Raw genomic sequence first — 25,822 nt, 5'->3', positions numbered from 1 at the left:
ATCCATTAATTCCTTTAAATATTACGTTCACATGATAAGGAAATAATATATAATATACCATTGATGGCGTCTTGTTGATTTCGTGTACGGAATTAATGAACCGTTTTTGGTCCCGATACTAAATAGAATAGGGGAAGGAACTCCTTCAGAAAAATACCGGACTCATCGCCAAAGTTAAAGTTGCAGATTATATTAAATAGTTTGAACTAGAAAAACGACTGGATATTAAAGCAACATTTCAAAGGTAATATTTAAGTTTATAGATTTACAGAAACTGTACCAGGAAAAGTATTTTCGCCATCGTACACGCTTCTCTCATGTCATTTGTAAAAATGTTTTTTGTTCTCAGTTGGATGTTATGGTTTTCTACAATTTCGTTGTAGACTCCTTAAATTGGATACTCCTTTACCTTTGTTCTAGTTCTTATGTAGAAAATAAGAATAAACACTAAATATAAACTCTAGAGTACGATAGTTTTTACCACTAGGTGGCAGCTTATGTTTTCATCTATTTTTAGATTAGAACATGGAAGCCATTTTCTTCATGTGAATTACAGATTTGTAAGTTTTTGCCTCTTAGTATAATGAAGTAACGTAATATAAAATAGAATGCGCAGGCATTTTTGTCGGTGAACAATCCTTTCGCGTAAATTCATTATCTAAAAATTCTGTTGATAATCTGTGGGTGTCGCTTACATCAGAAAGATATTCACAGTTATCAATGAAAACACTTTTTTTATGCATCTCTTATACATTCTTACAAAGCAATGGTTTTAATTTGTACGAACCCTGAGACTTGAAATACACACGTTTGTTCTTCAAAAGAAAAATGGGGGCCTCGGTGGACAAGTGGTCTGAGTAGTTACTTCAGTTTTCACTATTCAGTCAGGTTGTGAGTTTTAACCCTGCTGGTGTGGTTGCACTTGACTCCAACCTTAACTGACTAGGATTGTCAGTTTTCCTATTAAAGGTGGTATTCTCCATGCACTCAATCTTCCTCCGCCATTAAAAACTGGTTGCTTTAAAGTGGCGTTTAAAACTTGCAGATCCACCATTAAAAATTAGTTGCTTTAAAGTGGTGTTTAAAACTTAAAAAATAAAAAACATCCAGAAACCTGATCTGTTGCAAATTAAAGGGCTTTTAAACTGATGATTCCCCTCATGTTTCAATTTAAACCCACTGACTTTGTATGACGTTTGCAGAGTTCTTAAAATGTTTCAGCTTTATTGGTTTTATTTGCTTGACAAATTTTAAAATTTCTCAACAGGAAAAATATGTAGGACCAGGTTCAATGAATATGATAGTAAAATCTCAAAAATCTTACTATTGTGCAGATATTTAGGTCTGGATGGGTATCAGTTGTGTTATAGATGGAATATTGGGGAAATTCATATTTTTATGCCCCATTCATGGGCATTTTGTTTTCTGGTCTGTGCATCCATTCGTCCATTCGTTTGTCCGTATATGTCTCTACTGTTTCATGTTAATGTTTTTGGTCGATGTAGCTTTTGATGAAGTTAAAGTCCAATCAACTTGAAACTAAGAAACGTAACGGTACTCAAATTGCACCTATTAAGCAAAAATAGTAGCGGAAATCTTACAAGATTTGGTAAGATTTCCTAGAGGCTCAACAATTTGTATTTCTATGATTTGATAATGCACGTCTTTCAACATAGGTAAAAATATTTATATATATTTACAAAACGTTCTATTCATCAACAGATGAATTGTTTACTGAAAAAGCATAATGTGCAGAAACGTCGCCATGCGACATCATCAAAATGTCATCTTTTCAAAATAAGCAACTACAATATGTTCCAATTATCCATTTCTTGAAAAATGAAGAGTAAGCATGGACAAATATCCAATTGTTCAAAATATTTGAAAAAAATAAACAAAAGCTCTGTTATATGACTTTTGAAGATGTGAATATAAGCATAGATGCAAATTGGGTACTCCTCATTACAGAATCATTGATGGTTTGGAGGTCAATTAAGACCAATTTTTCAATGATTCCATATGGATTGAAAATCAATTGGTGTACCTACATGTGTAATTAATAAAGAAGGACAAAATGAAGGATACGGCTACAAAATAAAAACAAATTGGAAATTTTTGTCATGATCATACAAACACATAGTTAAAAAACTGTCAAAATGGGTGCAATTTGGGTACAGTCAAGTTACACATGTTCCCTATGATATGATCTTTCGAATTCAATATGAATGCCAAATAAGAGTTTTAACCCCAATTTCATGGTCCACTGAACATACATTGTAGAAAATGATAGTGTGGATGGGACATCTTTGTAAATGTACTATGGACACATTTTTGTTTTCTTCTAAAAAAACAAAAGAGTTTCACTTAATAACAACAATGAAATTTCCTTTGCCTATACCAATAGACTATTTTCATACATGTACACGACTTTTGACTCTGGCGTATATATTTTTTTTTAGTTTGATTCTGTGCTAGGACATTTTGGTACTAGGTAAAGTAAAAGCAACTGATCGAGTAAAACCAAGCTTACAATTGTTTCAATTTGGAGGGAAAATTTTCTGTTTTACACAAGACTAATCTGTATCTCTGTATCTGTATCTGTGTAAGGAATTCCCTCCTTCAAAGGAGCACTTCTTTTCAGAATCGGTTAAAAAGTTCACAATCTATATATTTACAGGACTATATTTACAGGGGTCTTTGGTAAACAAAAAAGTAAAAATCTACGCCCGTGGGGTGAATGCAGGCTACATTCAATGGCCCTTTCGTTTGTTTGACGGTAGAGCTTTCAAAAGTTCATTTCTTTTGGTATGTAACGCATAGCACAGTTTTCTATTTATATACTCCACTTTGAAGCAGTTGTCCATGCATTTGCATCTACAGCCACATGCGCATAATAATCTACTTGGGTCTAAAATAAGCTGTTTATTTATTACTAAGCTGGTTAGGTTAAAGCATTTATCACAGTTTTTAATGCTACGAAGAAAGCAATCTAGTTCATACAAGTATGGTATACGAATATTATTCAGAGGTTTACAATCTAGAATAAAATGTTCAACAGTTTCTGAATTTTCGTTGCAGAGAAGACAAGTTGGATCTATTGAATTCTGGTTAAATGCAGCTTTATTGCTTTGCAGGTAATAAGTTCATGAAAAAAGTGTTAATTGTTATTAAAGTTGTTGCAAATTACACTGATTTTAAGGAAGGCTTTATTTCTTGAGGAACTTGAGTGAGTTGGCAAGTACAATGTATCTGAATGTCCTAGTACTGAGTAGGTAACCTTTAGAAAAAATATATACAAATGAACGACAGATTTATTCCAGTATCTGAGTATAAAAAAAAAAAGTAAAATCACAAAAATACTGAACTCAGAGGAAAATCAATGTGGAAAGTCCATAATCACATGGCAAAATCAAAAAACAAAACGCATCAAAAACGAATGGACAAGAACTGTCATATTCCTGACTTGGTACAGGCATTTTCAAATGTAGAAAATGGTGGATTAAACCTGGTTCTATAGCGCTAACCCTCTCACTTTAATAACAGTCTCATCAAATTCCGTTACATTTACATGATGCGTTAAATAAACAGTCACAATCAATAAAATAGTCAAAATATGGGAACATCAGTCATCATCGTATAACAATTTAACAGGACACAACAACATCTACTATCTACGAACACATGGATTGATTTGAGTGTCTGACGTCAGAAAAATTATATACGTCACATAAATTTGTCGTTCAATGTGCATAAAATAGTTATCCAAAGTACCTGGATTATAAACAATTTTAAATTTTACATAGGCAATGAGCGCAGACAGGGTTAAAAAATCAAAAGTATGTAAGAATAAATTACAGAAATCAAACTAGTCCAAAAGTTATACATAGAATTTATGAGAATCCAAAACTTTTAAAAGGAACAATTTAACAGGACACAAAAACCTATCCACGAACACATGGATCTACTTGAGTGTCCGACGTCAGAAAAATTATATACGTCACATAAATTTGTCGTTCAATGTGCATACAAACAATTATAAAATTTACATAGGCAATGTACGCATACAGGGTTAAAAAATCAAAAGTATGTAAGAATAAATTACAGAAATAGACCGAGATTCAAACTAGTCCAAAAATTATACATAGAATATATGAGAATCCAAAACTTTTTAAAGGGAACAATTTAACAGGACACAATAACATCTACTGTCTAAGAACACATGGATTGATTTGAGTGTCTGACGTTAGAAAAATTATATACGTCACATAAATTTGATGTTCAATGTGCATACAAACAATTTTAAAATTTTTTTCATAGGCAATGTTCGCATACAGAGTTAAAAAATCAAAAGTATGTAAGAATAAATTACAGAAATAGACCGAGATTCAAACTAGTTCAAAAGTTATACATAGAATTTATGAGAATCCAAAAATTGTCAATTCCACTACGCCATTGATTGATTTTGACGTTTGTGGTTCAACGTATAAAGTAATTCATAAAAGAAATATATCATAATGACATATTATAGACAAATATCATACTGACGGGATCTTTTAAAGTACAGAGTCACGTTATAAGCACAAAAGACATACAAAGAGTCACATATACAAAACAAATCACCAAAAAATGAAAGCCAATACAAACACATTGACGAGATGTATAAGTACCGAGCCACGTCAAACGGATATCACATAAAACCATTCAACAGTAAAAGTAATCTTAACAATAGAACAAAAACAAATAAAAGAACAATAAAACATGTTGTTAAGATGATACACAACATCAGTACGCAGAATCTATACATCAAGACCATCGTGTATTATTTGAGAAGTTGATACGAAATATTTATCAACAAGGTCTTGGTACCTTCCGATGAACTTTTTTAGAAAAAGGACGAGACGTTCTTTGACATACCCCTGGTTCATCAACTTTCTACTCAGACACTGATGACGTTTTACAAAGTCTGAGTAGGAGCTGCAAGCTCTTGAATATCTAATAAGTTGGGAAATATATATCCCATATGCAGGTGAAGTTGGTATATTGCTACTAAGGTGGGGGAAATTTATAATTTCGAAATTAAAATCGTCTCGTTTGTCATAGATTCTGGTACTGAGATGACTGTGTAAGTCAAATTCGAGATATATGTCTAAAAATGAGGCGGAGGAAGCCGTGTCTGTTGTTTCTTTAATCTCGAGTTCTGGGGGATATATTAATGGAACCCAATCAGAAAAGTTCGGATTGTTTAAGGAAAGAACATCATCAATATATCTGAAAGTGAAATTAAATAATCTGGCTTCTTTGATCCTCTTGTTTTTGACAAGTGTCTGGAGGAACTCGGGAAATTTATAATTTCGAAATTAAAATCGTCTCGTTTGTCATAGATTCTGGTACTGAGATGACTGTGTAAGTCAAATTCGAGATATAAGTCTAAAAATGAGGCGGAGGAAGCCGTGTCTGTTGTCACTAGGGTACTTGATTTTTAGCAACAGAGACTTGCAAAAATAAACCCAGAGTTTAACCAAGTGCTGCCTTATTAAGAACTGTAACCTTCTGTTACACCAAAAAATTAAAATTTGCATTTTTATGCTTGATGAATGGTTGATAGGAAACGGTAACCTACTACAATAATTCTTCAATTGGAGATTATCTGCATGCTGTGTTGAAGCTTTGTACAGCAAGATGAATCTCTCATTATTGTCGAGCCTTCAACTTTAGTTGAAAAAGCGAGACTAAGTGATCCTACATTCCGTCGTCAGCGGTGTCCACAAATATTCACTCTGTGGTTAAAGTTTTTGAAATTTTAATAACTTTCTTAAACTATACTGGATTTCTACCAAACTTGGACAGAAGCTTGTTTATGATCGTAAGATAGTATCCAGAAGTAAATTTTGTAAAAATAAATTCCGTTTTTTCCGTATTTTACTTTTAAATGGACTTAGTTTTTTCTGCGGGGATTCATTACATTCACTCTGTGATTAAAGTTTTAGAATTTTAATAACTTTCTTAAACTATCCTTGGTTTGTACCAAACTTAGACAGAAGCTTGTTTATGATCATAAGATAGTATCCAGAAGCAAATTTTTTGAAAAAATAAATTCATTTTTCCGTATTTTACTTTTAAATGGACTTAGTTTTTTCTGCAGGGAAACATTACATTCACTCTGTGGTAAAAGTTTTTAAAATTTAAATAACTTTCTTAAACTATCCTGGGTTTGTACCAAACTTGGACAGAAGCTTATTTATGATCATAAGATAGTATCCAGAAGTAAATTTTGTATAAAGATAACTCCATTTTACATTACATACAGTCTGCAGTTAAAGTTTTCAAAACATTTATTAGATTCATTAACTATCCTAGATTTTTACCAAACTTTGACAGAATCTTCTTACAATCATAGGATAGTATCAAGAGGAATATTTTTATTGATTTTTTGCCTCATTTTTGTTGAGCCTGCAATTTACAGCAAAAGTAGGCAAGACACTGGGTTCCGTGGAACCCTTACAAATTTTATATATATATTATTGTTTTGTTTTGTTCTATTTTCTTTTCAGATCTTTAGGACCAGAAAATGAGTAAATGATCTGAAAAAATGGAAGAGGATATCAAAACTTCAGGGTCAGATCAGGACTTCAAGGCAATTAAAGAATCACAAAATGATTCCAACATGAATGCTGAATCTAATGCAATAATGAATGGAGATACAGTAGATGGAGGTAATGATGTGCAGAACACAATAGGAGATGGTGAAGGAGATGGAGCAGAAAACATTTCAGAAAACAAATCTGAATCCATTACATTCCCATCTGAAATGGAAACCATTTCTGCAGAAAAGTCTGAATCCATAACAACACCATCTGAAATGGAAAGCATTTCTGCAGATAAATCTGAGTCCATTTCAACCCCATCTGAAATGGAAAGCATTTCTGTTGATCAATCTGAATCCATTACGACACAATCTGGAATAGAAAGCATTCCAGCAGATCAATCTGAATCCATAACAACACCTTCTGAAATGGAGAGTGTGTCTGGTATAGACCAATCTGAATCATTGTCAACAAAAAGTGTGGCTGAAAAAGATTGTGAAGATGAAGGTATGGAAACAGATGCTGATGTAGATGAAAGTTTACCTGAAGATAGCAAATTGGATAAGGAAAATGGGCAGGTAAAAGAAAGTAAAAAGACTGATGATGATCATGATGATGACAATGTAAAGAATACTGAAAATTTGAACGGTAAAGGTGAGGAAGAGGATAAAATTCAATACAATGAGAAGGATAAAATTGAAGATGTTGAGGTAGAAACAGTTAAAGCGAGTGGAAAAATTAAAAGCACTGAACCAAGTGAGGATGAGGAAGAAGAAGAAAATAATCTAACAATAGATGAAGGTCAGGGGGATAAAAATAAGGATAAATTATTGAAGGAAAGTCATGTCATGGAAGATTCCCAAAATGAGACTAAAGATGAAAATGAGAAAAAAGATATTTCTGCAGAGTTAGATTCATCGACTGGTGAAACAGAATTTAGTCAGTTCCTGTCAAAAACTCCTCATGAATTAGAAGATGCTGAAATGGGAATCATTATCAATGACAAAGATATCTTGAGGCCAGAGGATGTTTTTGGAAGAGGAAAAAGAAGTCGAACACCTAAAACTGACAATATTTACACTAGTGAGTTTGAGGCTGATCCTGATTATAACCCAAAGGATGACATGAGAGCACAGAGATTTATGAGAGAATCAAGAACAAAGCAAGCTAAACAATTATCTGATGCGACTATTATTACTACTACAACAAGCAGAAGTAGAACTGGCTCACCGAATACAAGTATAGCTATAGGTATGTTTACGGGTAAATGCAATTTCGCTGTGTTTGGCACATCAAGATCAAAATAACTCATCACCGAGAACTATGTGTATGTAAATGTTTATTTTGTCATACTAAAATAGTAGCTTTAAATTTGTGTAGTATGATTCTGTGTGAAACAAGGATTTCACTTGTACATTAATTGAAAGTATCATCGGACTTCTACATTGTATGGTCCGAGTACACAGTTATTTCGTAGTGCATTTCTTTTAGACAATAAATGTAAATAAAAAAAAACCCACCTGCGCTTTCTCAATAACATTTTTACAGTATGTTGTACTACTTTTGGGACAAATTATATCAAAATTATAGAAAACTTCATCAGCTCTAACTCAAAATATGGACAATTTTGTGTTAAGGGGGTCTTGAAATCTTTTGACAGCTTCCGAAGTGCTAATTTTTGACCTTTTTCAGCTGGACCTAATCACTACTTTACCTAAATATTTATGACCCAAATTTTTTTACAGTGTCATTTCACCCCCCTACTTGCTATATGAGGCATAAAACATGGAGAATTAAATTTGGAAGGGGTATAAAAAAAATGGGCAAGTAACACACTGTCCACATTAAGGACTATATTTGTGGACAACGAAAATCAAAGGACGATAACTGTGTACTCGGACCGTATGTTTGATGATTTAAATGAAGTCCCTATATTAAAAGTATAAGCCTAAAGGTTGGTTAGTTGTTCACCTTTACCTTTAATTAAATAACATTACTGGTAGGTCTAATGTTTACCATAACTTACAAAATCAGTTGATTGCAGTTTATTACCACATTATTGAATTGATGGGTACACAAAAGTTTGCACTATAATCATGTCTTTTACAAAAAAAAAAAACCATCATAATCATGATAATCATGACAATTATTTTCATATATTTTTCTATTATGTGTTCACCATTCACAATTGTTATACAAAGTTACTTGTTGTACCTGTCTATAAATTTCTATCGTTCTATATACCGGTACTTCATCATGTTCAATTAATTATTCAATTAAAAACATGATTGGTTTTATTTTGTAGGGACACCTCTGAAGAAGCCAAAATATCCCAACCTTGATATTAAATCATTAGAACTTCCAGGAGAATATGGTTTGTATACTTAAATAAGTGTATAGTTGTTGTTGGGAAACATAAATTATTCCACTGATAAACATTTTCACTAATGCCCAAATCTAACCAATATACTATAAAAGGTCAATGCAAAAAAAATTGTTTGTGTAAGGCTCAGAAAGTTGAGAGGAGTAATGTTTAACATTTGTTTAAAGAGCCCTAAAAAAATGGGAACCAAATGCGAAAAAATTTACATTTATATCTAACATTGAACAAATTTATTTTTTTGAATTGCAGATAACAAAAAAAAAGTCATTAGAATTTGAACACGAAAACAAAACTTATTTTCCATCACAAATGAGCTGCTGGCCTGGTTATGAAAAAAAGGCATTTAGCATTGTTCAAAAAAATCACTTTTAAAATTACTATTATTATAAACAAGAAGTTTTCTAGCTGCTAGCAGTCTAATTAATTTTACCCCTCCCAAAATTTATACATAATTCGCATTTGAGACTCGGTATACATAGATTCATTATTGTTTGTTAGATGCCAATATTCGTGGATTTCATGGGTACCGGTAAACCAGGAAATTAAATGTTCAATGAATGACACATTTTCTGTAAGCTTGTATATATACAGACCTTGGCAAAACCACAAAATTAATAATCCACAAACATACAAGTTTTCCTTTATCCACAAAGATTGGTACCCACAAAAATAAATAAATCAACCAAACCCTATAAACTTGCTGTATTTTTTTCTTAGGATGGACAAGAGAGATTGTAGTAAGAAATACATTTGATGATAACAAGAGAAGGCCTGCCGACGTATATTATAAACCTCCTGTTGGTAAGAAATTGGTAAGTCAAATATCTACCTGTACTCAGAAAATATGACATCTGTACAGCATGGCTATCACAAACACAGTATTTTAGTGCTTATAATCAAAACACCACTGGGCCTCCTGTTTCCATTTTGTATAACATGTAATTTAAAAAGAATTCACTCTTTTTTGGAGAAGAACGTTCTAAGTTGTAAATATTTTGTAATTTTGAACGATAAAATATGTTTAAACTCAAGAGAATCATGTCACAACTAAGTTATAGCTGTGTATAAACTGGGTGTTCACATGTCTCTAAAATTTGAAAATGTTACAATGAATCCAGTGTACTTTTCTGGAATAAAATGGCTACTGAACATAAAATATTTGATTACATTAATAACACAACATAGGGAACAAGATGCGAAACACCGTAAGATGGTGCCAAAGGAGCATCACCATCCAAAAAAGTAAAATCAAATAACAGGAAACAAAAAATCTTCCCTTATGTCATAAATTTAGTGTGGAGTTTCCAGTGTAAAACTGAAATATCTAAATCCAGTATAGGGCAGCTATTACTGTTAATATTTTAATAATTTATTTTAAAGTAATGTGTTTTTTGGAAGTGACATTTAAACTTTCAAATGCTGACATTTTAACAACATTCAAACTAAAGATTGATACCAATATATAAAGAAATAGAAGAATATACATTTTGAACTTTAAAATTGAGAATGGAAATGGGGAATGTGTCAAAGAGACAACAACCCGACCAAAATAAAAAAAAAACACAACAGCAGAAGGTCACCAACAGGTCTTCAATGTAGCGAGAAATTCCCGCACCCGGAGGCGTCCTTCAGTTGGCCCCTAAACAAATATATACTAGTTCAGTGATAATGAACGCCATACTAATTTTGTTTATTTGTAGAGATCCATGGTAGAAGTTTCAGCTCACTGTAAGTATGATAGAAAGATGAACTGAAAAATATAATTTATATTTGTACATTCTTTGTGTCATCAAGGTCAGAGATAACATTTTGAACTCTGCAGGATAAAATAAAATGCTTTGGTGATGTATATATTTATACATTTTGTATTTACCAATCAACTTGTACATAAAAAATATGTTTTTTGTCACACTTTTAGCACGCACTTCTAATCAGAATGACTTCATATTTGGTCAGCTGCTTGACAGTGAAGAGTTGTAGGAATTGAGCAGTTTTATATATATGCCAGACACCTACTTCCTAATTTTTAATACTTTGAATGTTTCAATATGTTGAATAAACTTAATATTTTTATCAGTAATCGAAATAACTTCTATTAGGTCTGCAGCTTGACAGTGGTGACTTGTAATATGTAATAGGAACACATAGGATATGAGGAATTCAACAAGGACACAAATCAGTTCATGCACAGCAAAATAAACACAAAAAGAACAGGCACAGCGTTTTTATTGCTGTTCTTCATCTCAAAGACACATAGAAGTCTTCAACATGAAGACCAATTTATTTTTAAGACAGACACTTACACTGGCTTGAGAGGAATTCTTTGCCCATGAAACAACTTTATGGTCTGTTGGACACCATGTATTTTAGCAAAAATTACTGAGTGCCAAACTTAAAACAATAATGATCCCCTTTAGTGTGGATTCATTTAATTTAGAGGATACAAATTGTTGGATTGAGGAACAATTGTATTTTCATGGATGTTTTATTTCTTGGGTTTTGCAGAAATGTGCAGTAAAAGCCTATAGACAGTTTGTATTCATTATTTTTTTATAATGTGTGGTTTATCTTTCTATACCCACCAAAACCATGTATCCCATAATAAATAAATATCCACAATAATTATGTTTACATATTTTTTAGTGAGACAACACAAGATTTCAGACCTTACAGAAAACAATTTTTCCTTTATAAAAACTCCTATCAGTAGTGCACCATTTGAAAGTGTAAGAAATGCTGGCAAACCACTAAAAATAGGAAAGAAAAAGCCAGAAATTGTTATAGAGAAGGATTCTGATGAGCCTGCTATTCCTTTCAATGGGGCCTCCAGTGATACAGAAAGTCCATCAGTAATAACTAAGTCACCAAGAGGTAGAAAGAGAAAACATTCTGTTGGACCTGGAAGACCAGCAATATCTACTATCATTATAAAACAGACAAAAGATGGGGTACCTACAATAGAGAAGGAGGATAAGAAAGATGAAAAAGTACCATTTATGTCAGAAATGCAGCTGCAGATAAAGACAGAACCTGTTGACCCTGACGAACAAGATAAAGAGGCTGCTAAAGAGGCAACCTTCCCAGAATGCCCTCCGACATTAGAAGAGACTAGAACTTCTCCTTCTATGTCACCACCAAAAAAGAAGTTTTTTAAATCAAAGGGTACAGCTAGGAAGAGTACAACACAGAAATCATTTAAGGCAGCAGTTAGTCCGGAGAGGTCAGAAAGGTAAGTTGTAATTGTTATTTAAGTTGTAAAAGGTGTTTTTAAAACATTGTGGTGTTTTCAACACTTTTTGATTGTGTACTTTTCAGTAGCATCCCATTCAAAATGTAAAAAACTTTCAAAAAGAAGGGAAAAAAAGATTTTATTGAAACAGTTTATATAAAAATATTTACAAGTATGTTATTTAACGTAAGGTAATTATTGTTTTCAATGTCAGGAAAGAAAACAAAAATGACTTGACACTTTATCTGGCTAGAATTGATCACCTTTCATCCTGGGACAATGAATTTTATAATGTCATTAAAATGTATCTACTTAATGAAATGTATATTTTTTATAGGAACAAACTGGAAACACTATGTAACTTAAACTGTCCAGGACTGACCGGTCAGCCTCCAACATTGCAGTGTAATGTCTGTCTTTGTATGTTCCATCCTAAATGTGTAAATCTGGGCCAAACTGTTGACTCATTTATATGTTTGGTAAGTAAGGAGACATTTGATAATATAAATTACTACAACACAGATTCACGTTTCCTGTTCCAACTCATATGTAATAGTTTTGATTTTTCAAAGTATTGAAAACATGTGCAATTTTTTAAAACATGATTTTAATGTTCAAACTTGTATACAATACACCTTATCACTTTTTGGAAATATTTACCGCTTAAACCTTTGAAGTCGTACATTTGTGGCGTCAGATATTTTCTATTCTGAGTTCAAAATTTTACGTGAACTTTTGATGTATAATCCCGTTCACCATTAGTTTTGAGATGAAGCTTAAGTTGATAGTTGAAATTTATGAACATTTTTATTAACTATATATCTGATAAATTCAAATAGATTATTCTCAAAATCAATTTCCATATGAAAAATTCCCTCAAGGAAGACATTAAAAAATGAGAGTGATGCCAAATATAGAAAACCTTTGTGTATAATGCAATTGATATTCCTTATTTTCATACATTAAAAGATTTAACTTTACAACTTGACAAGATTCAAACATTTTCCTGTTGTTTTTTTTTAGAGATGTATCAACAAGGCTTGTTCCCCTGGACCTGATGGTTTGATGAATGTACAGTCTCCAGCTTTGTTAAACTGTGTCAATATAACACCAGGGCCCAGGTTAACACCTGTAAATGTAGCCCCAAAATTGACTCCAACCTCTGGTTATTTGCCGTTAAATAAAATTTTAACTAAAGCATTATCTAACACAACAAACTTGAACTCTTCCACATCAGTTGCAACAGTATCTCCATCCTCAACAACAAGTTCTGGCGGAAATGTGAAGATTAAAAAAGAACCATTTGATCCTTATGAGAATGAATTACCAGGTAGTGGAGCTAGTAGTAGTGTCCTTGGAAACGTTAGAGATTTTCTAGAGAGGAAAGCATCAGATATTAATCAAAATCAATCAAGCTTAAAATATCCTGTATTGAAAGAAGGATTACAGAAGCCACCTCTGACTGCTTCTACCACCACCCAGATGATGTATATACCTGTTACAACATCTGGACCATTGATATCAAGTTCACTCTTTCGTACAAGTCTTCCGATGGGTAGTATTCCTGCCCCAATGGTCTACAACTCTATACCAGGAGCTGCCGTACGACCAATGGTATATCCTTCATTGAAACCTGTGGCACCGATAGTTCAAGATTTCAGTAAACCAGCTCCAACTCCACAACTGTCCATATCATCACCAGTATCATTACAGCCTCCACGTCTTATTGCTGCTCCAGGAACAAAATCTCATACACCATCAGGACTTGATATGAATGGGGTCAAACAAAGTGAAACTAACAAACAAGGACAGTTACTCACACTTCCACCTGCAGTTATCAAACGTTTGAATTTGACTCAACCTGTGTCTCTGAAAATTAACAACACACAAGTGACAGTGCCGCCATCCTCTTTTTTACACACTGCGCAAGGACTTAAACTGTTTCTACCTAAAAATACTTTCCCCGTCAATACAGGAGAAACAGCCAAATTGAGTGTGACTGTTACAAATGATAAAACATTGAGTTTAGATACAGATTGTGGTAGTGGGCAGCTTCCAACGATAGTCCCAAATTCTAGTCGTACTTTGGCAGAAACACCAACTGAGTCTCCTAAAACTAGACAATTTAAATCTGGTATTAATCCAGCAAGTTGTTTTATCCAGTCATTATATGGAGGTTTTGACTGCATGTTATTAATATTCAATTATCTGAATGTTAGAGATCTTTTCAGGTAAGGAATATTTTGTATTTATGCTCCAAATAAAAAAAAAAATATATTATTTTGTACATAGCAAGCTACAAAGAATAAGATAAAAAAAAAGAAAAAAAGACTGATTTCTTGCATTTATGGCATGGCAATATAAAATATATAGTATGAACCAAAGAAAGTAAATAACCAAAATCACATAATCTTTATAAACGAAGGATCTTTTCAGATTAAAAATTCAAGATTAAGTGCAAAATCTTCTCTATTCCTCGATATTCAAAGGTTTGCATTTATACAAGATTACCAATAAGAATGATGTCAAGCAAAATGAAACAACAAAAAGGACATTAACTTACCTACACTACCACCTGCACTACATAAAAGTTGAAAAAAAACAATTCCACTTCTGACATGGGTGAATTTTTAAATCAGCATATAGTTTTCTTTTTTAAGATATATATAAACCCAAAAAATGTAGATTAGTAATTGGTGAATTATGATTATATAAATCATTAATGAATCAGTATCATATATATGATACAGTTTGGATGGAGAGTTGTCTCATTGGCACTCACACCACATCTTCCTACATCTATTTAGTTTTATTTAAACATTATTAAAAAGGAATATATCTGTTGATAATGCTAATTTAGGCCCTTTAGTGTAAATATTGAAGATAATTTGTATTTGTATGTTATTTTTGGGTCAATTTCTGATATTTTGTTATATTTTCATTAAATTTTTTTTGTATTTTTTGTTTTCAGGGTTGCTTCTGTTTGTAGGACATGGAGAAAATTAGTAATGCATCCATGTTTGGTAAGTTTTATTTCTGATGAATTGTACTGGTACTGGGCATGGTAATGTATATCTTCTTAGTGCTTTAATTTACAACAACTTTATACATTTTTGTAAGTGCAAGATATACAAATACAGGGCTCACGCTACCAGCGACTTGGGCGAAGAAGTCGCCTTCCCGACCGTCACTTCGCTTTCCCCGACCCCCAAAAGCGAAGACAAGTCGCCCTGTTGTTTACAATACTCGCTTTCAGTCGCTTCCGTCATCGGACATTTTTACCAAGTTGATGAAACATCAACTTTTTATTGATAATTAACGAAATTTAGACAGAAACGATTATTAATCTTATGAAATGAGTTTGAAGCATCGTTTTCTGCAGTGTGTAGCAAGTTATTTGATAAAAATACAACTTTTTATCACTTGGTGCACTTCCGAAAGTTCCGGTGCTTGTTACTCGAAAACGTACATCAACCTAACTTTCCGCTGCAAAATAAGTTTGTTACTTCATTTAAACTTGATAAAAGTTGCCCCAAGTAAATGTTCAATCCATTTATTGCATTAAAAACGTCATGATCCTTTCCAAATAACTTGTCAAACATCGTTTATGTTTGTAAATTTTCTTGTAATCGTCCGTCCGATTTCTAAACTACGGATTGGAAACGGACCAACTATGAACGAAATCCGTATTTTTACAAAAATTACTACAGATTGAACAGCTGACAGAAGAATATTGATCCCAAAAGGAAAAATTACGTATTCCACACTATTAAAAGACTTTTGGTTACATCTAAATAAACTCATCATTGATTGGTGTATATAATTCCCTATAATTTATATGGATTGTTGTAAACTATTGTAAAGTTGCTTAACTCTTAGACTATTACACTAATATCAATATATTATGGCCCAGCTTACCTTCATATATCTTTTGATGAGAAACACTGATTTTATACACAAGATAGTTTTTAATTTAATTGTAATTGATATATTAAAAATTCGTTACCTTTTTAAAAAAAAAAAAATATTTTTTAGTGCTAGACATTTAGTTGGTAGTTTCTCACAATAAGGACCATAGTAAAATTTAAACAACTTTTAATTTGAAATGTTACTTTAATTGATGAATACTCAGATATGAATTGAACAATATAAAAAGAACATTATCTACAAATGACCTTTTATACTACAGTAAAATCCAAAAAGTGTAGCGCACCCTGCGAATGAGTACTTCTCTTTCAAATCTCACCACTTCTCCCTATCAGTTTCAAAAAGAGAAGTCACTTCTCCCTATGATTCTGAAGTAGTGTGAGCCCTGAAATACTCAGATAACTAAATCTCAAATTCTTAATTTCATTTCTATGTTAGTTCATTACTATTCAAGATATCAGTCAACTTTCAGCTCTCATATACTGAAAAGAAACACAACACAAAGAAAACATTCCCTCTTAAGGTGGTACCTAACACTACAGGGAGATAACTCTGTAAAATCATCAGAACGTTTTAATGACGTTATGTTGTTACGGTAATAGTAAGCTTCTCAATGATCAAAATTGGTGTTTGTCAAACTGCTATATAACCAGTGTAATTTTTCTGACAAAACGGTTGGTTAAAAGTTTTTGAAATTTTTATATTTTTGTTAAAGGGTCAAAGTAAATACTTTGGCAAAATTTTATGAAAATTAAACGAGCCAAATTAATTTTAGTTAAAGTGTTGGGTACCACCTTAAAGACAATCTTAATCCTATGTGGGACATGCCTTAATGTTTCTTACGTTTCTTGTGCAGCATATAGCATCCGCACATGGAAACTCTAAGGAAAATTGAATTCTAAACATAAGGAAATCGACATAAGATTTTTCAATGTTTAAGTAATAATTCTATGGTTTAAATAGTAAGTTGTTTATTGTAATGGTCAAAATATGTGGAAAAGTATAAAACTGAAACTAACTTCCATCTTGAAATTACTTTTTCTCTGCCATTACAGCCAGAGTTTGTCTTTGAGATGAATTACAGCAATAAAATCATTGTCACTTGAACTTGATTAGGGGTTTCCAGGTTTCATGAATTTTGTGACTTGTATTAATACACCATATCCCAATGCATTATGTTCCAACAAAAAGCTAAATCACATAAAGACTTAATTGACATGTTTCATATTTTACAGTGGAGAGAAGTAAACTTTAGAAATATGAAGATATCAGATTGGGAAAAGGCAGCTAAATATCTTTCCAGGAGAGCAGTAGAAATTCTGGTGAGTCACTTTTCCTTTATATATAACAGGTTAAAGCCACTACCATGACAGTTTACTAACAGTTTCCAAGTTTCCACCCTCTTACTCTGGCACAGCTGGATTTTGTAATTACACAGAAATAGTTATCATTTTGTTAGATTTCTTATGAAACAGTAGGCTGTAAACTTAATTAATGACAAAGTCATTGTGTAGAATTTATAGGTTACATTTCTTGCTTACTAATGACAAATATCATTTCCCAGAATTTATCTAGGATACTGTCAGATGCTAAGCTTTACTAATGACAATTATTATTTTTCAGGATTTGCGGGGAGTAAGCCATTACGAAGATAGAAATAAAACATGGCACCAGCTAATTTCTAACATCCACCTATTTACCTGTGTTCATACAATCCACTTTGGTGCAGTGCCTGGTTCAGTGTTACAGGCTCTATGTGAGAAGACCACACAGTTAGAAGCCCTGACAGCAGAATGGATTAGTGACTCCACAAATGAACAAATGAAGTATGTATTGATCTTTAAAACAGAAAAGTAGTAATTGTCATATTTACACACAATTCATTGTTTAAAAGGGTAAACCCTGTTGTCTAATGCTTTCAGATTTAAAAGAAGGAAATATATTTAAACTTTAACAGTTGCTTGTATATGTATTGATCAAGTTTAACGGTTTTTGGAAGCAGATAAATGCTACACAGATATAACCAGTAAATATGGTTTCTTAGTGTTGATATATAATTGGAGCTGACAGTTATTAAGATATAATGTATAATATTTGAATTTTGATTATGATTTTGCATAAAACATAACTGGCTTAGCAACTAAAATATTTATGATTGTGTATGTTGTCTACCAAAGGCAGTTAAGTAAATTAGAACTTATATCATAGAGTATTAGTTACTGTAGTTGGATATAAAATATATATGGTTGTACAGTAGACAACAAGTCTCATTATTCAAGAGGTACATATTTTATTCAGATAATCAACACATAATTAAAAAATCAATAGACTGACAGATAAACAAAATACATTATAATCAACTGATCGATCTATTACTCAATCAACCGAATTATTCGAACTAGTACCTGAAAAAACATTGAGATTAGTTGCAAATTTCCATTAATAAAGCAGCTATAATAGCTATTGGTATCTTAGGGTTGTGTCTGTCAATTTTGCAAAAAAACTTGGAGGAATATACGTTCATCGGCTAATTGAATATATCGAACAATCGGATATTTTTAGCTGACATTTTTGGTATCCAATTGGACGTAGTCTACTGTATTCAATTTAAACTTCATACTGTAGAGCTAACTTAGATAAAGGAGAATATACAAAAAAATCACAATTATAATTGATGTTGTGCATGAAAATTTGTACAATTGTCTCTCAACAAGGGAGACAAAAACTGAAAGTAAGAATTTGTTGTATACCTGAAAACAGTCTGCAGTTCAAACATAACAAATATTCAATGGAATGATTAATAAGTTTTGAGACATTTCTATCTTTTGAAATAATAACAAAATATTTATATTAGTTTCAGATTTTATAAGAAGGAGGGTTGTTTTGGTACAATTTTAAATTTAAATTTTTGCTATTGTAATCAAAATATGACAAAGTTTTCTCTTTATTTTAGGACAAATCCAACAAAGATAGATATAGGGAAATTTTCATCTTTATCTGACTTAAAATTACTGAAATTAAGAGGCATTTCTGGTCTTGCTCTTCCAGCATTCTCATTTAGTGGTGGAATAAGTGAGCTCAAATCATTAAAACATTTGCAGAAACTAGTAAGTTAAGTTCGTTTATTCAATAAATTAAAAAAGAGTTAACAACAATGGAAGACTGTATCTATAATTTTGTTAACCATTAATTTATAAAAGTTAGCTATTATGAATCATCTGAAATAAAAAAAAATTGAAACAAGAAAATTTTAAGTTTGAGATATAGGCCATTAAAACAACTGATCATTCTTATCTGGTTTCCTTGGAGAAAAGGTGTATTATCTATAAACAGAAAATTGATGAATTATCTCTCTGTTAAATTAATTACACTGACAGTAGACTAAAAAGATTCCAGTTATTGATAATATTGAATGCTCATTTAGTTGCTCATTTTTTTCTTTAAGTTAAAATAGTTATCAAACCCTTCAGTATAGACTTAAATATTTTGAAATATGATCATATAGTCCAGTCAATCTAGCATAATTTTGACCCTAACCTTAAAGTAAATGCAACAGAAGATTTTAAAGTTTTAATCTTTAGCATTATACCCAAAATGTACACAGAAAAAAGTCCCATACAGTCTTACTTGAGGAAGACTAAAAAATCACCATTTAAAATTCCTATGGAGATTTGCATTGAAAAGGGAGATAAAAAAATGCAAAAATTTCAATAAAAATTCCTACAAAATTATAACTTCAACGCTATTATTCATCAGAATGTATTGATTCTTGATTTTTAAGCCGTCTTTAGAGTATAAAAAACAACTCTTAAGGTGTTTTCATACCTATAATCTAGATTTCATAATTCATTAGTTGACCATTTATTGAGTTTTTCAACATATCAAGGTATAAAGATATTCTTCTTTTTGTGTTTACATGTTCAACTTTTTAAATTAAATATTCACACAATAGATAATATTCAAAATGAATACTTTTATTTTTTTAGTCATTAACAACTTTAAAGGACTTTGAATCTGATAAAGAATTAGAATTCCTAACATTGTTACCAAATCTGATCCATCTGGAATTAGGAGACTGTACAGCATGGACACAAGAGGTATGTATTCTGTTTATTTTTTGTGATAACTATTTTGCTATGTTGGTGCCATTGAAACTTAGCTACTGCTGTTGCTTAGCATATAAAGATGTTTATTTATTCTTAAACATTTTCAAAAATCCTTCTTTGAAACAACTGAATTAATCAGAACCAAACTTAACCATAAATTTCCTTAAAAAGTTAGCTTTAAATCTTATTTCCCTGCCATCCATCCCGATAACTGCTATGTCAAAACTAAATCATAGGTATTCAAAGGAATGACAAACCAATTTATAAGAATTCTATACAGTGAATATCCCCTTTATGGAAATATGTTTTATGGACCTACACCATTATCAACATTTTGTGCCATACTTCTGAACATAGAAAATATGATCTAAAATTAAAACATTGCCAAAAATACCATAAATTTTAAAATTTTGAAAACTTGCTTTGCTGAGGAATGTTTATTATAATTTATTCTGTTACTTTGTTTGGTTTTAATCAAGTGGCATTGCCAACATATCTTATAAAATGAAAGAAAAGTTTTGAATAAATAATGATGTTTTCCATTTCAGACATACTCAATGATCAGTAAATTGACAAAATTGCAGACATTAAGATTAGAATGTGGAGGAAACAGTTATGAGACAGGTTTACCTGACGCTCTGAGTAATCTTACAAAGTAAGTTACCGTGATATGTTTTGAGGTTTCTCTGTCCTATTCTTATATTTCCCAACTTAAGAGTTTTATTCTCGAAAAATATTTTTTTGAAACAATATCTTCATACAGTGTCAAGGAAATGAGTTTTCAGAAAGTCACTGAATAATAAAACCATATTAATCCTTATAGTATGATATATATTATTGTTTAACTTTCATATGATTGAATCATTACATGATGGCCAATTGCATATGAATTGGTCTAAGTAATCTTGAGTTTGAACTTTGAACATAGCAGGTGGCAGGTGCATTTGACAATGGTGTTTGATTAGGATAACCAGTTTTCTAGCTGAAGGTAATGCTTCCTCCACCAATGAAATCTGGCCTAAAAAAAATAACAAGTTGTGGTGGAAAATGGCATTAATCACCAAATTATCAATCAATTTTATCAATGCAAAGCCCAACAATGCAAACATCCTTGTTACATATATTTTGCCTACAGGTACTTCACAGAACAACTTATTTTTCAGACTAGAAAACCTTGAATTAATAGAGTTCCTGATACCTGAGAACTTACACAAAACTTTAGAGAAGCTGGAGAAACTGAAATCCCTGACTGTGTGGCCAGACACATCAAATCAGGTTAGTTGAATAACAAGAAACTAGAGAACTTAATATTCAGGATAGGTTACTTTTAACATATGGCTTTTTGGGGTTGTTCATATTTTCTGGAAAACTGTTATTCCTTCTATATATCCTTGAAAGGCAAAATGCTATTATCATTCATGGCATGGTCCTTGGCTATAGGAATAATCAAATCAGTCATGTTGACCAAAAAAAACTTTCTAAGTACATGATAGATTATTGATGTAGAAAATTTTGAGTAATCTTCGAAATATTCAAAATTCAGTGCTAAAAAATAATTCATAGATTCTTATACATAGCTGTATATTGAAATGTGGAACATGGAATCATTTTGATGGACACTTATACACAAAGTCTCTTGTATGGTTTCAATACTATGAGCAAACCTATACATAAAAAAATGTATGATTTATATTAGTTGAAGTATGTTTTTGAACATTGTTCAACAGTAGCAAAAATGAATACATGCAAACATTTATGAATTAATGAATTAAGAAAAGTGTGAAGTATACATATACATATAGTAATGCATATTTTTGCTTTATATTTCAGCCTGCAGCACAGGTCAATTCCTATACTCTAAGCACAGTATCCAAGCTTAAATCATTACAACAGTTAGAATGGGGAATACTAAGCAATAATAACTCTTCCATTATCTTAGACGGTGAGGATATGAACAAACAGAAAACACAAAACAACCAGGAATGGATTCCATTCTTACCAGCTTCTGACAATGGATATGATGCTTTAAGTGAATCTTTGACAGAATATATCAGTCTGGTTAACTTCAAAGAGAAGTTGACAAAACTCTTGCCAAGTACTAAGTTAAATGTGTTCAGTGCACAGTCCATCTCTAGAGAGGAAGTGGATAGCTGATTAGTTAATTGATTCCAGTTTTAATGTTTAATTTGTTTACATTTGCACACATTGTTTACTGAAATAGAAAATGTTAAAGTTTTTAATTTAAAAAAAAATAATTAGATAATGTTTAAAATGGGTGCTTTAATTAGGAACAAATCTGTTTTTATGCTCTTTTTTTCCTCCTCAGTGCTGTAGATAGAAGTGATAAGTGCTTTCAAATGGTTGCCATGACTGATAAATATTTTTCTAAATATCTGTACCGTAAAGTGGTTTATTTTGAGGAAGAATGTTCTTATTCCTTATTTTGAGATTAAATTAATGTAAAAATTGTGTTCTTTGTATCTCAGTAACAAAATTACCAAAACTAAACTATTCAAACTTTACAATATGTACCTTTATAACAGAAAGGATTTTTTTTACTTTTTATTTATTGTTTTTTCTTTCATTTTTTTGTTTAATTATTTAGGTTATGCATTGAAACTGCAATTTGTATCATGGAAATAATTTCTGTCTACAGATTTATAGGTTTAAATTAAGGTTAACTAATACACAGAGAAGAAAATTGTGCCATAATACAATAAAAACTAGATTTATTATCAAATATTTATTTACATCAAAATAGGTCAACATAGCAGCAACTATATACTCTTCAACTTTCCGAGCCATAACCAGTTGCCTGATTTACAAAATTAATCAATTGAGACATGTTATATTCTGGAAGCAGTGTAGATTTTTTTTGCATATTCCATGTCAAATATTTCAATTTACATTTAATTATCAAGATTTTTTTAAGTGAATTATGAAAAACTTGTTATATTTTTTCACTTTTGGTTCTATTTATTATTCCACAAATTTGAATTATGATTCATGTTTATGCTATACATGACACTTGTTTTAAACAATACAAGATATATGTAGAAAAAAATTGATGGGATGTGTTCTTTCAACTTTAAATTTTTGTTCCCACAATAAGATTGAACCTTTGAACTTTTGTTACCATGTTAATATTGAATCTTTGAACTCTTGTTCCCATGGTAAGATTGTACATGTAACCTCTAATTCCCATGGTATGTTTGAACTGTTGACCTCTTTATCCAAGGGTAAGGTTGTACAAGTGTTTATTGTTTGTAATTCATAAAAAGATGTTCTGTGAAATATAATTTCATGGTAGCATGTTTATTATAGAATAGATTATCAATGATTCTGATAAGGATAAATAGTTTCTTATCTATACAGTAACGAGTTTTATCGTAGGGATGAGCTCTTGGATTAGATCTTGCATAGAAATGTCCTCAAGTTTGAAAGACCTCAGTTAATATGTTTATAACTATATTCCTAGACAACGTCAATAACAGTTGGCAAATGGCATCATCAGATTCTCAGTTCTAGATGGAAAAATATTTCTCAATTGGATATTGTTAGATTGATAAAAATATGGCAATATAACATCTATTAAATGATGGATAAAAACTTGGTCAATAAAAATAAATTGATCTTCTAAAATATTACTCACAATTGCAGTTGCAGGATAAATTATTTAATGTTTTTAAATATCAGCTGTATTTGAACTTGACTTGAAACCAGTTAAATGCTTGTTAAAGCTTACATTTTTTCTTAGTTTCATTCAGCTTATATTTAAAGACACTATACATATAAAATTATGTCTCCTTAACTTCTAGATTTGACCTTAGGCCTGTCTTCATAGTTATAAAGCTGATCATTGCAGAGATTAAGTAGAGGAAGGTTTAGTTCATGTGCATTATTACAGATGTTGATAAGATGTACTGTATTTTTGTTTTACATCTAACGTTACAAACATTGTTGTTGTTTCAATTTTTATGTCAGTTGAACAATTTTTGACAAAGAGATTATCATGTTGTAACATATTGTAAATAACTTCACACTCATCATAAATATTTGTGCAACATTAAGCTAGAAGAGAGATAATACAAGCTTTTGCCATTAGTTATTTCTTTGTATGACACTATTCTTTATTTGAGTCTCTCCATTATATTATTTGCTCTGTCTTTTATTCTTCTTTTTTTTTCATAATTTTATCCAATCACACACTTTCACATAAATGAATCATTATACTCAGTTATGTCATTACATTATCATCATCATTGTATAGTCCATTGTGTATAAGATGAAGCAAATGATTTTCCAGTGCGTGTTAACAGATAGTTGTCAGGGTTGCACAAAAAAGGGGGTAATGGGGTTGGCAGGTAAAAGGGTGTGTAAGGGAACTTTTTGGCAGGGGAAAAAAGTTCATATTTTGACTAATCTACTCTGACACTTTTCAACCCAGATGTTTGATAGACATGAACAAATTGAACACATATTGAAATTTTGTATCAATTATATCATGAAATATTGTTTTGATGTTTTTATTTACCATTTATTTTGCATCTTTGTCTTTTTTTTTCAACAAACATATTTCAGCAAGCTCATAAAGTTTGCACATTTATGATGGTGTTTTTTTTTTACAGATTTACTTTCCCATTTTTTCGTACCTTCATATATGTTATTTAACTTTCCATTTAAGACAATTCTTCATTAATTTTAAAAGAAACATTCTCAACCTTAGACCCATTATATTCAGATCATTTATGTTGAATTGTGATTTTTTTTCTGCCTAAAATAGGTTTTAAAAATATATAATTTATATTTTATGGTCCACATTTAACACTACAAATCTATGCATACTTTGCAATTATGGTTGATTCATGATTTTGTTTTTAAAAAAATAGATCAAAACTTGTGTTTAAGTAATTCTATGAATTTGACTAAATGCTACATAGTTGACATTTAAAGACCAATAGTTGATCAGGTCATTTCTATTTTGATGGTCACAAAAACTGGTTTAAATTTCATTAAAATTCATTATAAAAATCACTAAATAGTGTAAAAGGTCATCACACTGATTCTTTGTATCTGTCATATGATTCAAGTATGCATTCTCCATTTGAGCTGCATGGTAACTTGAACTTAACATTCTGAATTTTTTTCTTGACATAACAGTCAGGTTTGGATAATCCAAGAAAACAGTGCAGGTAGAAATAATGTTTTAATTTAGTATGAACAAATAGATTTTTACATGAGAACATTTTTAATGACTATGGTTGCAGTTGAATTTTTACAATAAATACATACTAAATATATGTTGTTGTAATGTATGACCAAGAATGTCTTGAGAAAGTCAGAAAGAATTACATTTTAAGATGTTCGGTTTTATTAGTGTGCAACTATGCTGGATTAATGAGATTCGTATACAAATATTTTGAAAAAATAAACTGCAAGTTATGATTTCGCATCCTGTTGCATTTTCTGCATTAATAAAAACGTCAAATTAATTTCTGATAATTTAGTAATACATATCAAAATTTTGGAATGTAGACATTCCATTTATTATATAAAAAAAAAAGATATTAAACAAAACGATATGAGTATTAGC

At 31.2% G+C, this 25,822-nt stretch overlaps 1 protein-coding gene across 5 annotated transcripts; it reads left to right on the top strand.

Moving 5' to 3' along the window:
* The first annotated feature begins 120 nt into the window (after positions 1–120).
* Positions 121–25,527, top strand: LOC134711645 (uncharacterized). 5 transcript variants are annotated; one of them, XM_063572397.1, is made up of 18 exons: positions 127–244; positions 518–560; positions 3,079–3,134; positions 6,552–7,835; positions 8,890–8,958; positions 9,685–9,779; positions 10,668–10,695; positions 11,611–12,187; positions 12,534–12,675; positions 13,220–14,427; positions 15,168–15,219; positions 17,359–17,445; positions 17,747–17,949; positions 19,077–19,230; positions 20,110–20,220; positions 20,778–20,884; positions 21,393–21,504; positions 22,060–25,527. In XM_063572397.1, exons 4-18 carry the CDS (start codon positions 6,590–6,592, stop codon positions 22,381–22,383), a joined length of 4,515 nt encoding a protein of 1,504 aa, XP_063428467.1. In that variant the 5' UTR covers positions 127–244; positions 518–560; positions 3,079–3,134; positions 6,552–6,589; the 3' UTR covers positions 22,384–25,527. The 5 variants fall into 5 exon arrangements, with proteins under 5 accessions (XP_063428463.1, XP_063428467.1, XP_063428462.1 ...); XM_063572392.1 differs by having other exon boundaries at positions 11,611–12,196; XM_063572396.1 differs by lacking the exon at positions 518–560 and having other exon boundaries at positions 11,611–12,196.
* Positions 25,528–25,822: the final 295 nt, after the last annotated feature.

Source organism: Mytilus trossulus, chromosome 3 (genome assembly GCF_036588685.1).
Source record: "Mytilus trossulus isolate FHL-02 chromosome 3, PNRI_Mtr1.1.1.hap1, whole genome shotgun sequence".
Taxonomy (NCBI): Eukaryota; Metazoa; Mollusca; class Bivalvia; order Mytilida; family Mytilidae; genus Mytilus; species Mytilus trossulus.
Note: the sequence above shows the minus strand (reverse complement) of the source record. Positions and strands in the feature narration are given on the sequence as shown.